The 23,451-nt window shown below is 48.4% G+C and overlaps 2 protein-coding genes across 5 annotated transcripts in view; both read left to right on the forward strand.

Moving 5' to 3' along the window:
• The window catches only part of LOC309376014 (uncharacterized protein), a 77,970-nt gene that overhangs the window by 10,577 nt on the left and 43,942 nt on the right, over positions 1–23,451 (forward strand). The window contains exons 3-6 of one of the 4 annotated variants that reach the window (XM_081922152.1): positions 11,239–11,720; positions 12,611–12,692; positions 12,959–13,048; positions 13,896–14,671. In XM_081922152.1, the coding sequence (XP_081778278.1) occupies positions 11,239–11,720; positions 12,611–12,692; positions 12,959–13,048; positions 13,896–14,026 (785 nt within the window). In that variant the 3' untranslated portion in view covers positions 14,027–14,671. The other 3 variants (XM_081922150.1, XM_081922151.1, XM_081922153.1) reach the window with 3 other exon arrangements.
• LOC309375963 (uncharacterized protein) overlaps positions 16,182–23,451 on the forward strand; it is a 34,728-nt gene continuing 27,458 nt past the window's right edge. The window contains exon 1 of the mRNA XM_081922021.1: positions 16,182–16,244. The gene's annotated coding sequence lies outside the window, so the exon portion shown is untranslated. The remainder of the gene's footprint in view (positions 16,245–23,451) is intronic.

Consider the following 23,451-nt stretch of genomic DNA (forward strand, 5'->3'; position numbering starts at 1 on the left):
CTTCAACGTTGCCATGGAGGCAGCAAGGTGATAAGAAGAACTGTCCTTCTCACTTCCTCTGTCACGTCCTCTCTTCGCATTCCCACGCTGGCCTCTCCTAGACTGGCTGCCATGGAAACCTGGCTGGCTGCCACGAGGACTTGGCTGACTGCCATGGGAAGCGACCTTAGAAACATCCTGCCTGGCCTCTCTGGCTCTCCTCGGACAGGACCGACGCAGGTGTTCAACAGACCCACAGACAAAGTAACGACGAGTGGAAAAAGCCAGAACCATGCCTTCTGGCTTGCCCCCCCCCCCCACTGCTACTGGCAGGGCACCCTGAGCCAGCTCGGCTCTCTCTGAGATGGCGTTCTTCCTCATCACACAAATGACCAGTGGAAAACTTTTCAAACTTGCCTTTGGTCTTCTCTGCGTCCCCCCCAACCTTGCCAGCAGCTCTCTGTGAGGCTGTACTGCCTCTTGGGGACGTGGCTTTTGGCTTCCGCTGTGGTTTCTCGGTAAACCCTCTCCAGCTCCTGCCAAACAGCCTGGGCACTATGGTGCACTCTCTCTAGTGCCTGGTAGGCCTCCTGGGCAGTCTCAAGACCCTCCACCAAAGGTAGCTGTGAGCCCTCCAAACGGAGCACGATAGCTCCTAGGGCTTTCTGGTCCTTCCTCTGTGAGGTATAGGCACCTGCAACGACCGCTGCAGCAGCTCCGGGAGCTGGAGCGTGCTGTGGGGGCCCTTGGGTCAACTCCCACAGACCCTTGGCTACCAATTAGGCCTTCAACTTCCTGGACCACTCTTCCCAGTTGCTCCCATTTAACTTCTCGAAAGGGACAGTGAAAGATTCCTGGCCATCTGCCATCTTCTCCCCCAGGGCTGAGCCTACTCACGTAACCAGCAGCTCCTCTTGGCACCTGGTCCTGAAGATGACATCTTGCCCAGTGAGCTTCGCTGCCTCAAACGTTAGGCAGGAGCTCCAGCCGGCTTCTCCTACACACACAGGCATGACGTGGCAACAGCTTCCACAGCTTGGCTTGGCCCATAACCTGCTGAGATATAATGGCGCCCGGCACGCTTCTCCCTGTGCCAATGAACGCCTGTGCTGATAGGTAAAACTTGAGCTCTCTTTGCAGCTCTTAGCAGAGTCCCGCAGCAGCAGAAAAGGTGCCTTGTGTGTGTATAATAAATCAGACTGTACGCAGGCTTCTTGCTAATCTCTAACAGTCTTTAATGAGAAGAAAAACATCATAAATCAGTCCGGGCGAGAGAGCGGACATCCTCTCGTCTCTCAGCCAAAAACGAAAGTAACTCACACACAAAGAAAGATTCCCGTATGTGAACCAAACCACGCCTCAGAATGTGAGATGTCACACAGAACTGTTTAACCATGTAAGTTCTGATTCTCCTCACAGGAACCCTATCAGTGCCTGGAATGTGGAAAGAGCTTCAGTCAAAGCAACAATCTCATTTCCCATCAGAGAATTCTTACAGGGGAGAAACCATTTAAATGCCAAGGGTGTGATCAGAGGGATTTATGAAAGTCTGGTCTCATTTTAAAAATCTCTTTTAAAAAATAGAATTGGAGCTCTTAAAAGAGCTGGCAGGAAAAGCTAAAATCAAGACAGGTTTGGACGTTTCTCTTTGAAGGAAAATATTTCTTCTACTCTGAGCCACTTAAAGAGAATTGGATTCCTGCAAGACAACCACTCTTATCTGGACACCAAAATTGCTTTGTCCTCTTGAACACATTCTTTTTTTCTTTTTTATGATTCCTCTCTTAAAGTAATTATTTGGTTTATTTGTTTAATTCGAATCTTAATTTGAGAAATTGGATTTTATGTTGAACAGCTTATCTGTGTTTGGTATCAGGCTAGAAGGAAGAGGGAGGGCTGGAAAAATGCAGGAAACAGGATCTCTTAGGAAACAGACCTCTCTTAGGTATCTGAAGAAGTATTCATGCACACGAAAGCTCATACCAAGAACTAACTTAGTTGGTCTTTAAGGTGCTACTGGAAGGATTTTTTTTGTTTTGTCTTAGGAAAGAGTTATTCTGTGACCTTGACAAACTGATAAGGTGCTGCTGGAAAATAGGCTGCTATGAGAACAAGGGAGAGGGAGATTTTGAATATGGCAGTTCAAAACCAGTTAACACCAGGCCAGTGTTAAATTTGGAGAAGCTATTAGCCCGAATTGATAAAAATAATGAAATGGAGACCAATTTGACCACTAAAGTAGAGACACTGACAAAGAAAACAGAAGCACTAGATATCTCCATGAAAGGAAGGGAGAAGTCTGAAAAGCTGGAAAAGAAGACAAAAAATGGAAATCAGAACAGGAGATGCTTAGGATTGATGTGGACGGTTTGGGTGGGAGATAAGAGGCAATTGCGGGCGCTTTGGCGGTTCTTGAGATGAGACAGAAAGCCCAAACTCTGAGACGGAGAGGAGGGAGGAGAGCAGGATTTTAGCAAAGGTTTGAGCGGAGTGGCTGGGAGTGGAAGAGGAATTCATGGAGGAGGCGCCACTCTCCTCACAGCCAGGGGTGGTGGTTTTTGGGTAGAAAACCAATGTGAATAAATCCCCCCAGTGCCACCCCCTGGCCGGTCTTCCTGTCTCCCTCTCCCTGTGCCCCCACCCTGCCCCAATCAAAGTCACAGCCAGCAGCTGCCCCCCAGGCCTTCCTCCGCCCATCTTGGGGCCTCAAGGCATGCGGGCAGAATTTGGTGGGGGGCCAGGCTGGGCTCAGGGGTCTGTTTTCCTCTCCTTGCAGTGGGAAGCTTGTCTACTAACTAATGGATAAAGGGTTGTTTGGAAGACTAAGCCATCTCTACCCCCCCACCCTGTTTTGAGGAAAGCAGAATCAGCCAATCAGACGGGACTGATTGTGTAAATAATGTATATAAATGCCTGAAGTTGGGGGGGGGGGGTTGATATTAAATCACTGTTTTACAAGCTGCAATAAAGAGCATGAAGTCACTACAGGACTCCTGAGTAGATTTCAGAGAATCTAATGCACCTTTGGTTGAGACTGTCCAGCAAGGAGATTGGAGATGGTTGCCAGTCAAAGGGTAGTTTAAGACACGGGGGGGGGGGGAGAGACCTTGTGAAAGGGGGGGCAGTTTAGGGAGACATTCCAGCCGTGGCATTGGCAGCCAGATGAGGAATCCGGGAAGAGGACACTCCAGGCTCATCTAGTCCAACCCCTGCGATTCAGGAACCCCGGTTCTTAGTCCCGCCAGCTCCCTTGAACTGGGCAACTCAGGTGCCTGGAGCAGCGCCCGTTGGAGAGCAGCCTTGGGTCGCCTCTGGAGCTGGCCGGACCTTTTGGACGGCTGTTTCCATCCCCCCTGCCTTCTGCTGGCAGGCCCGGTTGGGAGTTGTAGTCCAAAGCCCATTGAGGGGAGGTGGTTCTCAAGTTGGAACTATGTTTTGACCCTTGGCCGAAAGGAGATGCCACCAAGTGTGTGTGTGTCAGGAGGGTGTCTTTTCAGTGCCAGGATACAAGGTGCTCTCTTGACCTGGGAGCCCAATCCCTCTCCCCCACCCCTAGAAAAGGGGGTCTTCCCCTCATCCTCTCCTTGCAGGACCCCCTTTTCCTTCCTCTTTCCTCAGAGAGTCGGAAGCAACTCTCTCTCTTTTTTTTTTATAAATATTTTATTAGGTTTTTAATAAACAAATTTCCACTTTCAAATACATACTTCCATGAATCCAATGGACTCCCCCCATCTCCCGGGCACTGCATTCCCTGTGTAACCAAAACCTCAGCAATTTGTTGACTTGTTTTATACATAACAATATATCTTCCATTTTATCGTGTTATCTGTTGTAAACATTTCGATACAATTGCATTAATTTTTAATTTCCACACAATAAAAATATTTCGTTACCTCACTTCTGTCTTATAGTGTCTTATTTATCAATTCAGAAATTTGCCGATACTGAAGGTATACCTTCCTAGAAAGGAGCATTTTTTAACATTCATACAACTTATAATGCTTTTTCAAATAGTCCTTAAAATTTTTCCAAACTTCCTCCGTTTCTTCTTCTCCCGAGTCTCGAATTCTGCCAGTCATTTCAGCCAACTCCATATAGTCCATCAGCTGCGTCTGCCATTCTTCCAATGTGGGTAGATTTTGTGTCTTCCAGTGCTTTGCCAACAGGATCCTCGCTGCTGTAGTAGCGTACATAAAGAAAGTTCTATCTTTCTTGACCATCCTCTGGTCTACCATGCCCAGAAGGAAGGCCTCCGGTTTCTTAGGTAAGGTGAATCTCAGCACCTTTTTTAGTTCATTATGTATCATTTCCCAGAAGGCCTTCACTTTCGGGCAGGTCCACCAGAGGTGTAAAAATGTCCCTTCCTCTTCCTTACATTTCCAACATTTATTATCGGACAGGTGATATATCTTTGCAAGCTTGACTGGGGTCATGTACCACCGGTATATCATTTTCATAATGTTTTCCTTCAAGGCAGTACATGCCGTGAATTTCATTCCGGTGTTCCATAACCTTTCCCAGTCTTCAAACATAATGTTATGCCCCAAGTCCTGTGCCCACTTTATCATAGAGGATTTGACAATCTCATCCTGTGTGTTCCATTTAAGCAGCAAGTTATACATTCTCGAAATTAACTTGGATTTTGGCTCAAGCAACTCTGTTTCTAGTTTCGATTTTTCCTCCTGAAAACCCACTTTTTTGTCTGCTTTAAAAACTTCCTGGATTTGAGCATAATGCAACCAATCTCGCACCTTGTTTTTTAACTTTTCCATACTCTGTAACCTCCATTTATCTCCAATTTTTTCAATTATTTCCCAATATTTAGGCCAGTGGGCCTCCATATTGAGTCTTTTACGTGCTTTGGCCTCCATCGGTGAGAGCCACCTCGGAGTTTTACTCTCCAATAAGTCTTTGTATTTTGACCAGACCATGAAAATTGCCCTTCTGACAATATGGTTTTTGAACAATTTATGAACTTTAACCTTGTCATACCACAAATATGCATGCCACCCAAAAGCATTATCAAATCCCTCCAGGTCAAGGACGTCGGTGTTCTCCAATAGGATCCAATCCTTCAACCAGCAGAGGGCTGCAGCTTCATAATATAACCTCAAGTCCGGCAGGGCAAACCCCCCTCTTTCTTTCGCATCTGTTAGTATTTTAAACTTTATTCGGGGCTTTTTGCCCTGCCAGACAAATTTAGATAAATCCCTCTGCCATTTTCCAAAACATTCCACCTTATCCACGATCTGGAGGGACTGAAACAAAAATAGCATTTTCGGCAATACATTCATCTTTATAGCAGCTATTCTGCCCAACAAGGAAAGTTTTAATCTTGACCATGTTTCCAGATCTCTTTTTATCTCTGACCAACATTTCTCATAGTTGTCCTTAAATAAATTCAAATTTTTGGAGGTCAAGTGCACCCCTAGGTACTTTACTTTTTTAACCACATTTAGTTCTGTTTCTTTTCTGAACTCCTCTATTTCAGTAGTTGTCAAATTTTTTGCTAAAACTTTAGTTTTTTGTTTATTCAGCTTGAATCCCGCCACCCGACCAAAATCAGAAATTAATTCTAACGCTCTTTTAGTACTAGAGGCTGGCTCCTGTAATGTTAATACCAAGTCGTCTGCGAAAGCTTTCAGTTTATATTGTTTCTCTCCGACCACAATTCCCTGTGTCAACCGGTCATTTCTAATCATGTTCAGTAGCACCTCCAGGACTGAAATAAACAACAGAGGAGATAGAGGGCACCCCTGTCGTGTCCCTTTTTCAATTTTAAACTCCTCTGTCACCACGTTGTTTACTATCAATTTGGCCTTTTGTTCTGAATAAATTGCTTCTATTCCATTTTCAAACCCCCGCCCTACTCCCATCCTTTCCAAATTTTTCTTCATAAACAGCCAAGAAATGTTGTCAAAGGCCTTCTCCGCATCAATAAAAATCAACACCGCTCTTGTGTTTGAATTAATCTGTAAAAACTCCAAAATGTCAATGATGTTTCTTGTGTTGTCAAATAAATGCCTACCAGGGAGAAAGCCTGCTTGGTCCTTATGAATCACTTCATTTAAGACTTTCTTAAACCTACTTGCCAAAATGTCTGCAAAAATTTTATAATCCACATTTAGGAGTGAGATAGGACGGTAGTTTTTAAGTTGAGTTTTTTCAGATTCTAGTTTTGGGATCAACGTGATGAAGGCTTCTTTCCACGTTTCCGGTGCCTTCCTCCCCTCCATAATCTGGTTGCAAACTTCCAGCAATGGTTGTGTCAATGAGTCCTTCAGTACCTTATAATATTTGGAAGTAAGCCCATCAGGTCCCGGAGATTTGCCCAGTTGGAGGTTCTGAATGGCGCATTCAATTTCTTGGGTTGTGATATTACAGTTCAGGGTTGCTCTCATTTCCTGGGGTATTTTTTGTAATCCATTAGTTATAACAAATTGGTCCACCTCTGAGCTTTTTTGTGGCCTTTGAGAATAGAGTTCTTTGAAATATCTCTGGAAGGACCTTCTAATTTCATCGGGTTTCTGAACCATTCTCCCTTCAATCTCTAGATTTGTAACTGTGTTAAGTTTTTGTCTCTTTTTCAGCTGCCAGGCTAACAATTTTCCACATTTGTTTGCAGATTCAAAGGATCTTTGTTTCATTTGTTTAATTTTCCATTCCACCTCTTGATTTATCAGTTTCGAATATTGTGCCTGGAAAAACTTCACTTCTCTCAATACTTCCTTTGATTTAGGCCTGGATCTCAGTTTTCTCTCTCCTTCTCTTATTTTCTCCAAGATCTTCTCCTTCTTTTCATTCCAGAGTCTTTTTTTAATCGTGTTCTGTTGTATTAGAAACCCTCTTATCACTGCTTTGCTTGCGTCCCAGATTATTCTTTTTTCCACATTTGTCTTTAAGTTTATTTCAAAATAGTCCTTTAAAACTTTTTGGGCCTTCTTAACAATCTCCTGATCTCTTAACAAGGCGTCATTCATTCTCCATCTGAACGATCCGGTTGTATTTAGTCTCAATTCCATTCTCAAGGCGTTGTGGTCGGAGCAGGTTTTTGGGCAGATTTCCACTTTTCTGGTCTTAGGTGCCAGCCCTCTAGTTATCCATATTTGGTCGATTCGCGTCCATGTCATATGGGCCTCAGAAAAGAAAGTTCCTTCTTTCCCTAGAGGGTTCTTGATCCTCCATATGTCGATCAAATCCAAATTGTCAGTCATTTCAAAAAAGGTTTTTGGAAGTCTGCCATCTTTCGTTATATTAGCACTTTGTGACTTATCCATATTCACTGAGGCGACACCGTTCATATCTCCCAGCATGATAATGTTGTTATAGTCCAAATAGTCCAGCATAATCTCATGCAGCTTCTTAAAAAATTCCGATTTTCCATCATTTGGGGCGTAGATTCCTAGAATTAAAAACTTTTCTCCTTGTGTCTGGATTTCAATTGCCAAAATTCTGCCCTGTTCGTCTTTAAATACAAATTTTGGGGACAAGTTCTCCTTTGCATAGATCACCACTCCTCTTTTCTTAACTTTATCCGATGAAATAAATTCTTGGCCTAACCTTTTATTAATTAGCACTTTTCTATGGAGTCTTGTCACATGTGTTTCTTGCAGGCAAATAATGTCCAATTGTTCTTTTTTCAAAATATGAAATACTTTTCTGCGTTTTTCTGGAGAATTCCCGCCATTTATATTCCAGCTAAGAAGCTGTAGAGACATCCCGGTCTACTTCTTGGGTATCACAGTTGGGTATCTAATTTGTCTTCCTTTTCCGGAAGCTGTGGTGCCGGGCCGCCTCCAGATGGTATGGATCCTGGTGGTAATCCCGGTGGTGGAGGCCAAGAATCTACGGCTCTCTTTTGGAGGTCCTCCTCGTTGTCGTGTAGGAACTTCTGGTGGTCTTCTGGTGTTTTAATTCTTACCTTCTTTCCTTTATAGGTGAATGACAGACCTTGAGGAAATTCCCACCTATAAGGGATTGCGTTGTATCTTAACAATTTGGCCAAGTCTGTGTATGTGGCTCTAAGGTCCAGCAAATATTTAGGAATGTCTCTATAAATTTCTGCCCTTTTACCTTCGACTTCCAGGGATTTTTTAAAGTGTTGGCCTAATATCTTGTCTCTTTCCTCTCTTGTTCTCAAACAAACCAAACAGTCTCTGGACTTATCTTTTTTAACCGATCTTCCCAGTCTGAAGGCCGTCACAATCTTGAAATCTTTATCTTCTTCAACCCCCCAGAATTTAGAAAACAGCTCCGTCAAGAATTTCTCTAGGTTGCCCTGTTCCAACTCTGGGACAGCCCTCAGCCTAAGATTACATTCCTTACTTTTCAGTTCCACCATTGACAGGTAGGCTTGCTGTTCTCCTACCTGTCTTTTCAGAGGTCTTACTTCCCCTTTGATCTCTTCCACCTTCTTGCACGCTTGCTCAGCTTTTTGATTGGCTTCCGCAGCTAATTTGTAGTTCTCCGCCGTAGCTCCTTGCAGTTTCTCAATAGCCTGAGTGTGCTGCGAAACCTGATCTGTTAACTTGCTGATAGTAGATGTAGCTCTATCAATTTTAGATGACTGATCGTCCACCTTCTTATTCAAAAGTGCCAATTGTTCCAAAATTTGTTTCAGGACTGGATCAGTTCCTCCAGCTGCCATTTCTTCTGTAGCAGGCGTTTCAACTTCCTCCTCCTGCGCCGTCAACACAGTTGGCACCGAGGATCTACGATGATGAATCAAGGTTGTTTGGACAAGCTGTCCAGCTCTCTTGTCTTTTTTCTTTTCTTTAGCTTCCTCAGCTAAAGCTTCCTTAGCTTTAGCTGCTCTTGTTTTCGCTGGGCCACTCATTCCCCAGCTGCTGTTCAAGGTCAAATAGTCTTTCAATCCATGAGAAAGGCAAGTCCAGAGTATAAACAATTAAACCACAAAAAATCCCAATAAGATACAGTTCCCAGGCCACTATGCCTCCGCAAATCCACTAGGGGGGGTTTTCAAAGGAAAGAAAGTTTCTTTTCCACCATCAAAGCTCCTACTTCAACTGAAATCCCCAAGTTCAGAAAGGAGGATTTCAGAAAGTTCTGTTTCAAATTAGTGCCACAAGGTAACGGAGAGGTTTCGATGACAGTATTAAAGCGATAGTGTATCCATCAATGCAACAGTTTATGTTAAGAGAAAAGTTTCAGCAGCCTGACAGTACTCATTTGCAACACTGGCAGTCCAATAACTCGGTTATCCCCTTCAATTCCACATCTCTTCACAATAGGAGGAAGATTCTCTAGCACACTGAACCAAAACATTTATTTCTTCACTCTTTTTCAATTTCTAGAAACACACAGTCTATTAATGCCCCTTCTTACTTCTTTCGAGATCTCTTTTTAACGCTTCAGCCCGCATCGGGTTCTTTGCTTTGCTCCGATTAGCAGGACCGGAAGGCGGACTTCCTGTTACTCGCCTCCCGTTTTCAGCCGAAATAGACAAATTTAAGCTAATCCTTAATCAGTTCTTTGGTACCCCTTACTCACGGGTAGATTGCAGCCAATCTCGATGTTTTTCAAGAAGAAAGGTCGGCGCTCATCAGCAACAGCAGCGCGGCTTCACTTCCGCGAAAAGAGCGATGAACTCACAGCGCCGCTCCCCCGTTCACGATCCGGAGCCTCTTACGAGGTCCCTTCCTCGCTTCTGGGGGGGCTTCTGGCACCCGCCGAGTCCCACGGCCACAGGCTCGCTCTGCCTGCGGTTTATCTGGATGGGTCTCCGCTTCGCCGTAGCGGAGGACCCTTTTTCGCGGAGCCCCTCTTCACTGAGTAAAGAGGACCGCCATTGCCGTTTTGCGCCGCCTCCGGAAGTCGGAAGCAACTCTCTCTCTAGGGACCCTGGAGCCAAACACTTGCAGAGTTTTACTTCTCAAGCAAAGGGGGGGGGGGAGGAATACATTCTTGTTGCTCTTGAGATGTACAGAAATCTGTTCCCCGTGGAGGGAGAAGCTTGCCAGGCCCCCAAAGTCACCCGATAGAGCAGCTCTGCACCTGGGCCATGCCCGGGGCTCCTCCGCAGGGAGAGAGGAACCAGCAAAAGGGTTAAGGGGTGCCGAGCTGGCTTCCTAGAGAGGAATAAAGGGAGGAGGCTCCCCAGAGCACAAGCTCCGCCCCCATCAGGGCTTTTGTCTCTCTGCTCCGCAAGTGCTGCCTGGGGGCGCCTTCTGGGATCCGGTGAGTGGTCTTGGGGAGATGGGGGGTCCCTGGGCTGCAGGGGAGGGTCCCCCAAAGAAGACCCCTCTGGGGCCCTGGCTCCTGAGAGAGAGAAGGGAGCAGGGCCAGCTCCGCTTTGCAAGGGCTCAGAAAAACAGCCATGAGGGCCAGGGAGTCATGATGAGGGACCCCCAAAGTCATCTAGCCCATCCCCAGCCAGGCAGGAATCTTCTGCCCAGCCTGGGGCTTGAACCCAGGGGTCTGAGATCCAAAGAGACTCATGCTCTACCCACTGAGCTCTCCTGCCTTGCCAGAGGGTGAGGGGGCTTTCGTTTCCTCTGCAGGAGCTGCCTCAGTTTCCCTTCTGGCATCTGGTGAGTTTCCTCTCTTTTCTGCCCTAGGGTGCAGTGAGGAGAAGTGGGGCGAGGTGTCCCAGGGCTGCAGGGGGGGGATCTGTGGGGATTCTGCTCAGCTCCTGCAAGGGGATCCCCAAGCCAGGGCTAAGAGGTTCTGCCCCCCTTCCTCTCTGCAAAGCCAGGGAGGCTGCAAGTAGCAGGAGGTCTGCAACTCTTGTCTTGCTCCTTTGGGGAGGGGTCACTGAGTCAGGAAGAAAAGGGCCTGCAAAGGAACCCTGATGGGACTGAAGAATCAGCCATGTTCCTTAGCTCAGGTGGCAGCCAGATGGAAGCATTTGGAGGCAGAAATAAAAACTTGGCCTCTGCTAAACAAAGTCCTTCCATCTCCCAGTGCGCAGTTAGGCCCATGGAACTCCCTGCCACAGGAGGAAGAGATGGCTTGAGAAGAGGATGAGGCCCATTCAGGGAGGAGCAGAGGGCTAGCGATGGCTCCAGGCCCCCCAGTGGGAGGCAGCCATGCTTCTGAAGGGGGAGAGAGTTGCCCTCAGAACAAAGCCAGAAGTCTGTCTTCAGAATATGGGAATATAGTGCTTGAACTCCGAGTCTGGGCTGTGATTCAGACTCATCCATGCTGGCCCAGGGAACATTTATCTTCTCCTGATTGTCTATCAATCTGGTAGTAGAAGAATGCATTTGCTTTACAGAATTCTCTGGCACCTCTCATTAGGACAGGCAGAACTTGGCAGAAGACCTGGGGACTCCTTCCGATCTCCTGGAGGTGTCCAGAGAACAGAGATGGATGAGCAAGACTCAGCTGGCCCTGAAGCAGGAAGAGGCCTTGCAACCCAACATGGGAGCAGTGGGGGATTCTGGGAAAACTCCGTGCAGAAGATCCTGGGTGAGGAGGACACCCCTTGCTCAGAGGTGCAGAGCCAGCAGCTCAGGCAGTTCTGCTCCCAGGAGGCCAAAGGACCCCGAGAGGTTTGCAGCCAGTTCTACCACCTTAACCATCAGTGGCTGAAGCCAGAAAGGCACACGAAAGCTGAGATGCTGGACCTGGTGATCTTGGAGCAGTTCCTGGCTGTCCTTCCCCTGGAGATGGAGAGCTGGGTGAGGGAATGCGGAGCGGAGACCAGTTCCCAGGCGGTGGCCCTGGCCGAAGGTTTCCTCCTGAGTCAGGCAGAGGAGAGGAAGCAGGCAGAGCAGCAGGTGAGAGAGACTTTCCTCTGGATATTCCCAAGGGGCTCCAAAGAGGAGGGAGAGTTTTCCCAAATCATTTCCTAATGGCCCATCCTTTTTTGGAAAGCATCCAAGGAATGATATTGGATAGCCCTAAAGTGTCTTTTCCAGGAGGGCTGTCCCTTCCAGTTCACAATTCCATCCAGATAACAAATCTTCGGCTCACCCTCCCTAAGACCAAAATCCCTGCAACAGATGTCTGTCCTTCTGTATCAAATCTCAATTCTTGCTGCGTCACAGATAGAGCCTTCCCCCCCCCCAAGTCCTTCACAGAATAAAACCTTTGAATTCATATTATTTCCCCCCACACAGCTCATTTTTAACCCCATTTGTCAATTGGTTACTGTGACGAATCTTCTGAGGGGGAGGGTTATTAGGTAATCACATACAGCAAGAAATAAAAAGTCATTCCCCCCCTTTCCGTTCCGTTGGCTTCCACATACCAGCATGTCTGTAGTGCTTTGATGTAATCTTCCGTCTCAATCTTCTTCCTTTCAGTGGCCAAATTATTAGCAGATAAAACCTCCTGTCTCTCTCGAAGCATGTGTGTTAGCTTTCTCCAGATTTTTCCTTTTAAGTAACGCAACTAGTTTCGCTCCTGGAAGCAGCTTCGGAGGAGTGCCGAGACCCGCTGAGGGTTGTGCACCCAGTGCCTTGCACCCCCTCCTTCTTCCGAACTCGGGGGTGATTTATGGTAACCGCGGGTGAAAATTGTGTCTTTCCATTCCCTGGAGAGACGGAGACTGATTTACTCCCCATAATCTGCCTCAAATTGCCTCTTGCGGGCTGGATAGATGTTATTATCCGCCATCTTCCAAGGCGCCCCTAGCAGCCCCCCTGAATCCTTGTTGCTCTTTCAGGGGAAGGATCTGTTAGCAGAAATAGGTCCGGATTCCTCAGAGATAGAAAAGACTCCCTTGGACTCCAGAGAGAGGCCTCTGGGTAAGGAGGAAGGAGTTCTTTCTCCGTCTGCTCACAAGCTGTGGATTTTGAAACTAATCTGTGATTTCTTTTCATCTTATCGGAGAATTCACAGGGGACCAAGAACCCAGAGAAAGGGAGATGTATTTTTGCACAACTAGTATGTCAAATGGGTGCAAACGTCCACATTTAGGTGGCAACTCCTACTTGGTTGAAGGCGCGCCTGTAGTTTTCCTTTGGAGTCAAGCATGTGCTCTTGGCTTCCCACTTACCTTCTTCTCTTGCAGGAGATGGAACGAGGCCAGCAAGACCTGCTTGTCCATCTTTTCTTGGTGGCGGAGGGGAAGCTGCCCCTGTGGACCCAGAGCAGGGGCCATGTGGGGAGAGAGGATGTCATGGACTGGGGGACACAGAGGAATGGTGGGAGGAACTGCCAAGGAAGGAGGGTTGAAGGCTCAAATTGCCTAAGCAGTTCACACACCATACCAAAGAGTGGCCAGGATTCACCCCATCAGTCCCACAATGGGGAAATCTTTGCGGCGCTTTAGCAGAAATGCTTAGAGTTCCAGGTTCGTCAGTGCAGTATATTTATTGTGAGCTCTATATATACAAATATCTACAGGCTATAATACAGGAGCAGTTCATACAGTCAAACGGAGTACCTGGCTGCACCTTAAGGCAAAGAGGAAGACTCTCTCTCTCTCTCTCTCTCTCTCTCTCTCTCTCTCTGACCACACTCCTCTGCACCACCACCTTTACTGCTGGACAGGTTTCCCTTTTAAACCAAGGACAGCCAATCAACTGACAGCATTCTGACCCTGCACTTGCATAGAAAGAATTGCAGGCCAATTGCATCAGCCGGTTGCATCAGCTGGCAGACTCAAGCCTGCAGACTTACTATCTCACACAGCATTCTGGGATCCCAACACTCCTCACGCGGCAAGAACAGCACAGAGGGACAGAAGAAGGGATCCTTCCATGTGGAAAACGGGAATGTTTGTGCACAGGATTTGAAGAATGATTTGAAGAACACCAGCTTCTTAATGCCCCTCATTAAAATACACAATGAATAATTCCATTAACACATCAAAATATGCATCCATAAAATGTGCAGGAAAAGAATCCAATTAATACAGAACATCAATGAAGAGGCAGAAAATAACAAAGTGTAACAGTTCGCCTTTATGTTCTCTAAGAGGACAACCTTTTTCTTTTAGGGTCCAGTGTGCTTTGAAGATGTGGCTGTCCATTTCACAGATGTGGACTGGGCATTGCTGGATCCTGACCAGAGAGCCCTCCATAAGGAAGTCATGGAGGAGAATTGGGGGATCTCGGACGCTCTCAGAAAGGTTTAATATTATGCCTACCCCCCCTCCAAGATGGCCCCCTTTTGCTCTTGAAGGGCTGGCCTGTCTGCAGCCCCCACAGCCTCCCATCAGGGAACCTTCATGGGGGCAGAAGCAGAGGAAAGGCCTCAGGAAAGCAGGCATGGCTCTGGTCAGATGCACAGAAGGAGGAGGAGGGGCGCTGACTGCTCTCCTTCCCCCTCAGACTCCATCCATCAGCAGCCCCCATCCACTCATAGGGGCAGGGTCACCAGAGGTGCAAGGTGCTGAGCAGGGGGGAAGATCCTCCAGGGCAGATAAGACACCCCCCCCATATTTTTTTCAGGCTCCTGTAAACTGCCCAGGCCTTCTTAAATGTATCTTCAAAGTGATTCAGGAAGTTGAAGTGGCTTCTGTAAGATGTTTTGTTTCTGTTCTTCTTCATTCTGTCCTTGGCTGACTAAAGAGACGAGTGACATTGGAGATGGCACAGATCCCAAGATTGGGCCAAACAAAATCCATCCCAGAAAATAAGCAGGCTTTTTGAACCTCAGGCAGTGAACCCTGGAGGAAGACCTCACATCTAACTCCCTTCAGTTCTTTCCCTGTCACAAGCATTAATTAGCACTGCTCCATAATTTGGGGCTCCATTGCTTCCTGAGGCTCTAATCTGTTTGTCACTTAGTTGCAGGTGATGATGAATTGGAGAAGGAGAATGAGGGAGACCGCGACAAAAGCCAAACAGTGGGGAAGTCATATTCAGAGTACGGAGAGAGCTTCAGTCAGAGCCCCCATTCCACTTCAAATCAAAGAAATCCCATTGAGAAGAAAACCCGTCAGTGCTTGGAATGTGGAAAAAGCTTCAGTCGAAAGGACAGTTTCACTTCCCATCACAGAATTCATACAGGGGAGAAACCTTATCACTGCTAGGAATGTGGAAAGAGCTTCAGTGACAGCCGCCAGCTTCCTGTCCATCAAAGAATTCATACAGGGGCAAAAGTCTTAAGTGTGAAACAACTGAGAAAACCTTGAAGGGAAATAACATTGTAAACTGAAATATCCTATGTTTTATCCACTCGTGTCATAAACTTCCTTGTTAAATAAAATCGTTAATGCTTATTTGAAGAAATCCTTCCTGAGACTCCCAATTAGTGAGTTTTACCTCACCCAAGTCTCCCACAAGATAATCTGAGGTAGTTGGAGGGCATTTGTGGGAATTGTGTTCTGTGAGGAGGGTGCACTATATTTAAGAGAGAGAACAGGCCCAAGGCTGCCGGGGGGAAAAGAGCCCTTGCGTCGTCACATATTAATTGGGGGCAGAGGTGGGATAGGAAGTTAAAACCCACACAGATCCTATTTAGTTGTGAGCGGACTGGCAGACTTAAACATTCATGAGGAAAACTGGGTGCTGCCCTTACGCCCACAGATATGTGGAATTTTGAGTGAAATATACTCAGGTCTCAGAGAGGATGAAACCTCCGATTCCCTCACATTTCAAGAGAGAGTGAAAGTGCGCTTTGGACTGACTGCAGAACAAAGCCAAAAAGCCTTTCGTGAAATTAAAAGGAAACCAGGAGAGACTTCGGCCCAACTGGGCAGCCGAACTGACCAAGCTCTGGACAGACGGGAGGAAAGTTAGATGAGCTCCAACAGCTCATCAGTTCAGAGCAAGGTTTTCAAGAGGATCCTGCTCATTTAGGCTGAAAACAGTAACTGAAGTCTCTACCTTGGGAGATGAAATCAAAGGAGACTCAGGGGGAGCAGTAATACTCAGAAAAAGTAACCCAGGGAGGAAGTGGGGTCTCAAAACGACAACCCTGAAGGGCGGGCCCAAGGGTGCCGGGGGGAAAAGAGCCGTGATACCAAGTAAAATCCCACACAGAAACGTACCCAGAGACACAGAACAACCAGTTTAATAGAGGAGGGAAGTTCTTTGATTAAAAAGAGAAAAAAATCCTGTCAGAAAATGACCAGCAAGCGCCAAGCCAAAGATACTTCACACGCACACGCGCCCAGTCCTGCTTCTTCCCTGCCTCCTCCTCTCCGCCCGCTTGACGCCCCGGGCTCCTCGGCAGGGAGAGAGAAGGATGAGCGGGGCGCGCCCGGCTCGCCAAGGGTTAAGAGCCCCCGAGCTGGCTTCCTAGAGAGGACAGGAAAGGAAAACGGGCCGCTCCTCCCCCTCCGACGTCCCTTCCGGCCAGAGGGTCTCCTGGGCCAGAGCGGCCTCGCCTTCGCCTGCCGGGCTCTGGTGGGTCTCCTCTCGGGGGAAGCCTGCGGAACTCCCTGCCCCGGGAGGCGGGAAGGGGAGGGAAGAGAGGCTGGGGGTCCGGGAGGGAGCCAGAGGGACCTCAGGCCCTGGACAGTTAGGACAGAGAAGGACATTACGAGGGACAATATTCTGAGGGGGAAGGATATTAAGAGGGACATGAGGGAGAAGGACAGGAATACCTCTGCTTACAAACCGTCCTCCTTGCGAACGCTTTAGCTTCTCTCTCTATTCATAAATCTCTGTATGTAGGGCATTTCCCTCCCTAATTCTTTATTTGTTTGACTAAACTGCGGGAGGCAGTGGAAGACAGGAGTGCCTGGCGTGCTCTGGTCCTGGGGGTCACGAAGAGGCGGACACCACTAAATGACTAAACAACAACAGGGACGGTGGCAATCCAGCCCTGGTTCCTAGGAAGACTCATCCATGCTTCCTCAGGGAACATTCTTCTTCTCTTGGCTGTGTATTGATCTTACAATAGATTAGTGTGTTTGATTCATAGGATTTGCTGCACTTTGCACTAGAACTTTGCAGAGGACCAAGGGGCTCCTTCTGATCTCTTGGAGACTTCCGGAGAGCCCAGATGGATGAGCAAGACTCAGCTGGCCCTGAAGCAGGAAGAGGCCATGCCATGGAAACGGGGAGCAGTGGGGGATTCTGGGAAAAATCCATGCAGAAGATCCTGGATGAGGAGGACACCCCTTGCTTAGAGGTGCAGAGCCAGCAGCTCAGGCAGTTCTGCTCCCAGGAGGCCAAAGGACCCCGAGAGGTTTGCAGCCAGTTCTACCATCTTGACCATCAGTGGCTGAAGCCGGAAAGGCACACGAAAGCTGAGATGCTGGACCTGGTGATCTTGGAGCAGTTCCTGGCTGTCCTTCCCCTGGAGATGGAGATCTGGGTGAGGGAATGCGGAGCAGAGACCAGTTCCCAGGCGGTGGCTCTGGCCGAAGGTTTCCTCCTGAGTCAGGCAGAGGAGAGGAAGCAGGCAGAGCAGCAGGTGAGAGAGACTTAATAATAATAATAATAATAATAATAATAATAATAATAATATCTTTATTGTCATTGCCCCCTCTCGGGGACAATGAAATTACTTGGCTGCTCCATCCACCCAGGTAGGGCACTCCACTCAGGTAGGGCACTTTCCTCTGGATACTCCCAAGGGGCTCCAAAGAGGAGGGAGAGTATTCCCAAATCATTTCCTAATGGCCCCTCCTTTTTTGGAAAGCATCTAGGAACAGATCTTCTCCTTCTTCCTCTCCTCCTCCTCCTCCTCCTCCTTCTTCTTCTTATTAATACCACACCCATGTGGCTGGGTGCCTTCCAGCACATATAAAAGCAGAAGAAGACATCAGATGTCTTCTAAAAGTTATGCATTTTCTGATCTCCTTCTCACCTGATGGGAGGGTTTTCTTCTCCCTGGTTCCCTGTAACTTCACTTACCACAGTGAGGGAATCAGCAGAAGACCCTCGGAACTGGACCTCATTTCATGGAGACGCTCCTTTGGGTATAGTGGGCCTTTCAGGCCAACACTTTGAATTGTGCTGGGAAATGTTCTGGGAGCCAGTGAAGATCCTTGAGGACCAATGTTTCATGATTCTGGCAGCCAACCCCAGACACCAGTCTAGCAGAAGCAGGAAGCAGCTTTCACCTCTGTCCCCCGAAAGCGCTTGCCTCTGCCGTTCCTTCTCTAACCCTTCTCCCCATTCTCTGTTTTGAATCCTTGTTGCTCTTTCAGAGGAAGGATCTTTGGGCAGAAATGGGTCTTGATTCTTCTGAGGCAGAGAAGACTCCCTTGGACGCTAGAGTGAGGCCTCTGGGTAAGGAGGAAGGAGTGTTTTCTCCCCCATTTGGCACATTCTCTTGTTTTTGAAACTAATCTCTGAGTTCTTTACATCTTTTGGGGGAAGACTCCTGGAGCCCAGCGCTCGGGGGGGGGGGGGGAGACCAGACCATGTCATTACAGAGGAGGCAGGTTTAGTCGTTGTCTGAGGACTATTCCTGCCTCCGGGTCTGGTCCTGACCGGATGGATACTAGAATCAGCAAGGGATACCCACATGACCTGAAGGTGCTGCTATGCAATGCCAGGTCAATGATTCATAAGACCACTGCCATCCATGACTTGATCATGGATGGAGGACTTGACCTGGCATGTGTAACAGAGACTTGGTTGGATGAAGCAGATGGGCCTGTCCTTGCCGCTGCTTGTCCACCAGGTTTCTCTTACGCACAGCAACCCAGGTCATGTGGGCGGGGAGGGGGGGTTGCAGTGATTTTTAGGAAGTCATTAGTTTGCACCAGGCGTCCTATTGGGAAGACCCAGTTTTCTGAGTGCATGTTCTGGAAGTTGGGCAATAGGGGCAGTACAGGATTCCTTTTGGTGTACCGACCTCCCCGCTGCACCAAGGATTCCCTGCCCGAGCTGCTTCAGGTCGTGGCGGATGTTCTCCTGGAAACACCTAGCTTGGTTGTCCTAGGGGATTTTAACATCCATGCCGACACGACCTTACAAGGGGCCGCTCGGGACTTCGTGGAAAGCATGGCCTCCATGGGGCTGTCCCTGAATAAGTCTGGCCCAACCCACTGGACATGCCTTGGACCTGCTGTTTACCTCTATGGATGTTGGTGATCTGACACTAAGTAAAAGCGAAACGAAAGAAGTGCCATGGTCAGATCACTTCCTGGTGCAACTGGACTTCTCTGTGATCCATCCCCTCTGCAGGGAGGAGGGACCGATTCGGATGGTCCGCCCCCGCCACTTAATGGATCCAAATGGTTTCCAGAGAGTGGTAGGGGATGCTTTATCCCATGTTGATGGCCTTTCAGCCGATTCCCTGGTGGCTCGCTGGAATGTGGAGTTAACCAGGGCTATTGACTGTTTGGCTCCGAAGTGCCCTCTCCGTTTGCATGGAGCCCGGAGAGCCCCGTGGTTTTCCACGGATCTGAGGGCACTGAAACAATCGTTGAGACGGCTAGAGCGCCGGTGGCGGATAACTCATTCCGAATCTGACCGGACACAGGTTAGAGCTCAACGCCGAGCCTACCAAGTGGCAATAGCGACGGCGAAGAAGACTTTCTTCACTGCCTCTATTGCATCTGCAGAAAACAGCAGCAGGAGACTTTTTCAGGTCGTTCACAATTTAGCGGAACCACCTGCAACATCGGGGCCCAGTACGGGCCACATGATCTCCTGCAATGATTTTGCAAAGTTTTTTGCAGATAAAATTGCTCAGATTCGGGAAGAAGTAGACTCCACCGTGGGAGCAGGGCCAGGGCGGGAGAGTGCTAGAGTCCTGTCTAGTCAAGTTGTGTGGGATCAATTCCAATCTGTTACCTCCGAGGATGTGGACAGGCTGCTTGGACGAGTGAAACCAACCACCTGTCTCCTGGATCCTTGCCCATCCTGGCTTATAAAAGCTAGCCGGGAAGGACTGGGCGATGGGCTTCGTGGGGTGGTGAATGCTTCCCTCCGTGAGGGAGCCTTCCCAGACCCGGTGAAAGAGGCGGTTATTAAACCGCTTCTTAAAAAACCATCTTTAGATGTGGCCACGATGGCCAACTATCGCCCAGTCTCAAATCTTCCATTCTTGGGCAAGGTAATTGAGCGAGTGGTTGCTGAACAACTCCAGGCACGCCTGGAAGAAGCGGACCATTTGGATCCCTTCCAGTTGGGATTCAGGCCTCATCATGGGACTGAAACTGCCTTGGTCGCACTGGTTGATGATCTCCGGCGGGACAAAGGTGAGAGCTGTTTCCTAGTTCTGCTGGATCTCTCAGCGGCGTTTGATACCATCGACCATAACATCCTTCTGGACTGTCTTGAGGGGCTGGGGGCACTGTCATACAGTGGTTCCGCTCCTTCCTCCTGGGCCGTGTTCAGAAAGTGGTGGTGGGGGATGAGTGTTCAGACCCCTGGCCGCTCACTTGTGGGGTGCCTCAGGGTTCTGTCCTCTCCCCCATGCTTTTCAACATTTACATGCAGCCGCTGGGAGAGATCATCAGGGGGTTTGGGCTGGGTGTTCATCAGTATGCAGATGATACCCAGCTCTACCTCTCTTTTAAATCAGAACCAGTGAAGGCGGTGACGGTCCTGTGTGAGTGTCTGGAGGCAGTTGGAGGATGGATGGCGGCTAACAGATTGAGATTGAATCCTGACAAACAGAAGTACTGTTTTTGGGGGACAGGAGGCGGGCAGGTGTGGAGTATTCCCTGGTCCTGAATGGGGTAACTGTGCCCCTGAAGGACCAGGTGCACAGCCTGGGAGTCATTTTGGACTCAGAGCTGTCCATGGAGGCACAGGTCAAATCTGTATCCAGGGCAGCTGTTTACCAGCTCTATCTGGTACGCAGGATAAGACCCTATCTGCCTGCGGACTGTCTTGCCAGAGTGGTACATGCTCTGGTTATCTCCCGCTTGGTCTACTGCAATGCGCTCTATGTGGGGCTACCTTTGAAGGTGACCCAGAAACTACAACTAATCCAGAATGTGGCAGCTAGACTGGTGACTGGGAGCGGCCGCCGAGACCATATAACACCGGTCTTGAAAGACCTAAATTGGCTCCCAGTATGTTTCCGAGCACAATTCAAAGTGTTGGTGTTGACCTTTAAAGCCCTAAACGGCCTCGGTCCAGTATATCTGAAGGAGCGTCTCCTCCCCCATCGTTCTGCCCGGACACTGAGGTCCAGCTCCAAGGGCCTTCTGGCGGTTCCCTCACTGCGAGAGGCCAAGTTACAGGGAACAAGGCAGAGGGCCTTCTTGGTAGTGGTGCCCACCCTGTGGAACGCCCTCCCATCAGATGTCAAAGCGATAAACATCTACCTGACATTCAGAAGACATCTGAAGGCAGCCCTGTTCAGAGAAGTTTTTAATATGTGACAATTTAGTGTATCTTTCATCTTTGTTGGAAGCCGCCCAGAGTGGCTGGAGAAACCCAGCCAGATGGGCGGGGTACAAATAATAAATTATTAATATTACTATTATTATTATTATTATTATTATTATTACAATGCAAAATTACAATACAATTAGCAATACCAATTTTTAAGATACCAAATTATATAATATATTTCCCCCACACATGCTAAAACTGATGGTTTGATGATTTTCTTGATTTCTGCATTCCAGAATCTTATTAATTTCAATTACACTCCTGTCAAGATAACAATCCTTTATACAACAGCTGCAGTATTAATGACTTCCATTCGTATTGAAACATCAAATAATATTTGTTGTTGTTTAGTCGTTTAGTCGTGTCCGCCTCTTCGTGACCCCCTGGACCAGAGCACGCCAGGCACCCCTTTCTTCCACTGCCTCCCGCAGTTTGGTCAAACTCATGCTGGCACCTTCAAGAACACTATCCCACCATCTCGTCCTCTGTCGTCCCCTTCTCCTTGTGCCCTCCATCTTTCCCAACATCAGGGTCTTTTCCAGGGAGTCTTCTCTTCTCAGGAGGTGGCCAAAGTACTGGAGTCTCAGCTTTAGGCTCTGTCCTTCCAGTGAGCACTCAGGGCTGATTTCCTTCAGAATGGAGAGGTTGGATCTTCTTGCAGTCCATGGGACTCTCAAGAGTCTCCTCCAGCACCAGAATTCAAAAGCACCAATTCTTTGGCGATCAGCCTTCTTTATGGTCCAGCTCTCACTTCCATGCGTCACTCCTGGGAAAACCAGAGCTTTTACTATAAGGACCTTTGTTGGCAAGGTGATGTCTCTGCTTTTTAAGATGCTATATATGTTTGTCTTTGCTTTTCTCCCAAAAAGCAGGCGTCTTTTAATTTCGTGACTGCTGTCACCATCTGCAGTGATCATGGAGCCCAAGAAAGTAAAATCTCTCACTAATAATAATAATAATAACAATTTTTATTTATATCCCACCCTCCCCAGCCGAATCCGGGCTCAGGGCAGCTAACAACAATCAAATAATCCAACATTCTAAAAACATCTCATTCTAAAAATTAATTAAAATCAAATTGATGGCAACCGTTAAGCAAAATTCTGTGCTGATTGCCAGAGAAGGGAGTCAGGCTGCGCCCTGACCAAAGGCCAGGCGGAACAGCTCTGTCTTGCAGGCCCTGCGGAAAGATGTCAGGTCCCGCGGGGCCCTAGTCTCTTGTGACAGAGCGTTCCACCAGATTGGAGCCGCAGCCGAGAAAGCCCTGGCTCTAGTTGAGACCAGCCTAACCTCTCTGTGGCCTGGGACCTTCAAGATGTTTTTATTTGCAGACTGTAAGTTCCTCTGTGGGGCATACCAGGAGAGGCGGTCCCGTAGGTACGAGGGTCCTAGGCCGTATAGGGCTTTAAAGGTTAAAACCAGCACCTTAAACCTGATCCTGTACTCCACCGGGAGCCAGTGCAGCTGGTATAGTACCGTATGAATGTGATCTCTCAGTGAAGACCCCATAAGGAGTCTCGCCGCGGCATTCTGCACCCACTGGAGTTTCTGGGTCAGTCTCAAGGGCAGCCCCACGTACAGCGAGTTACAATAATCCAGTCTGGAGGTGACCGTCGCGTGGATCACAGTGGCTAGGTCAGGGCGAGAGAGGTAAGGAGCCAACTGCTTAGCTTGTCGGAGATGAAAAAATGCCGCCTTTGTTATAGCTGTAATCTGCTCCTCCATAGAGAGGGAGGTATCGAAGATTACACCCAAACTCTTAACGGACGGTGCTGGCATTAACTGCACCCCCGCAAAAGATGGGAGTTGCCCCCTCAATCCCATATCGTCCCGTCCCAGCCAGAGGACCTCTGTCTTCGAAGGATTTAACTTCAACCGGCTCCCATGTAACCATCCAGCCACAGCTTCCAAACATCTGATCAGTGTGTCTGGGGCCGAGTCAGGATGGCCATCCATCAACAGATAGTTGGGTGTCATCAGCATACTGGTGGCAGCCCAGCCCAAAACTCCGGACAAGCTGGGCGAGGGGGCGCATAAAGATGTTGAAAAGCATCGGGGAGAGTATTGCACCCTGAGGCACTCCACACACCAAGGAGTGACGCGATGACAGTTCCCCCCCAAGCGCCACCCTCTGTCCCCGACCAGAGAGAAACGAGCGCAGCCATTGAAGGACTGTGCCCTGGATCCCCACGTCGGCAAGGCAGTGGTCCAGGAGTTCGTGATCGACCATGTCAAAGGCTGTTGACAGGTCTAGAAGAATCAGCAGCCCCGACCCGCCTCGATCCAGCTTCCCGCAGAGATC

The sequence above is a fragment of the Podarcis melisellensis genome (assembly GCF_964234715.1).
Source record: "Podarcis melisellensis genome assembly, chromosome: 8".
NCBI lineage: Eukaryota > Metazoa > Chordata > Lepidosauria > Squamata > Lacertidae > Podarcis > Podarcis melisellensis.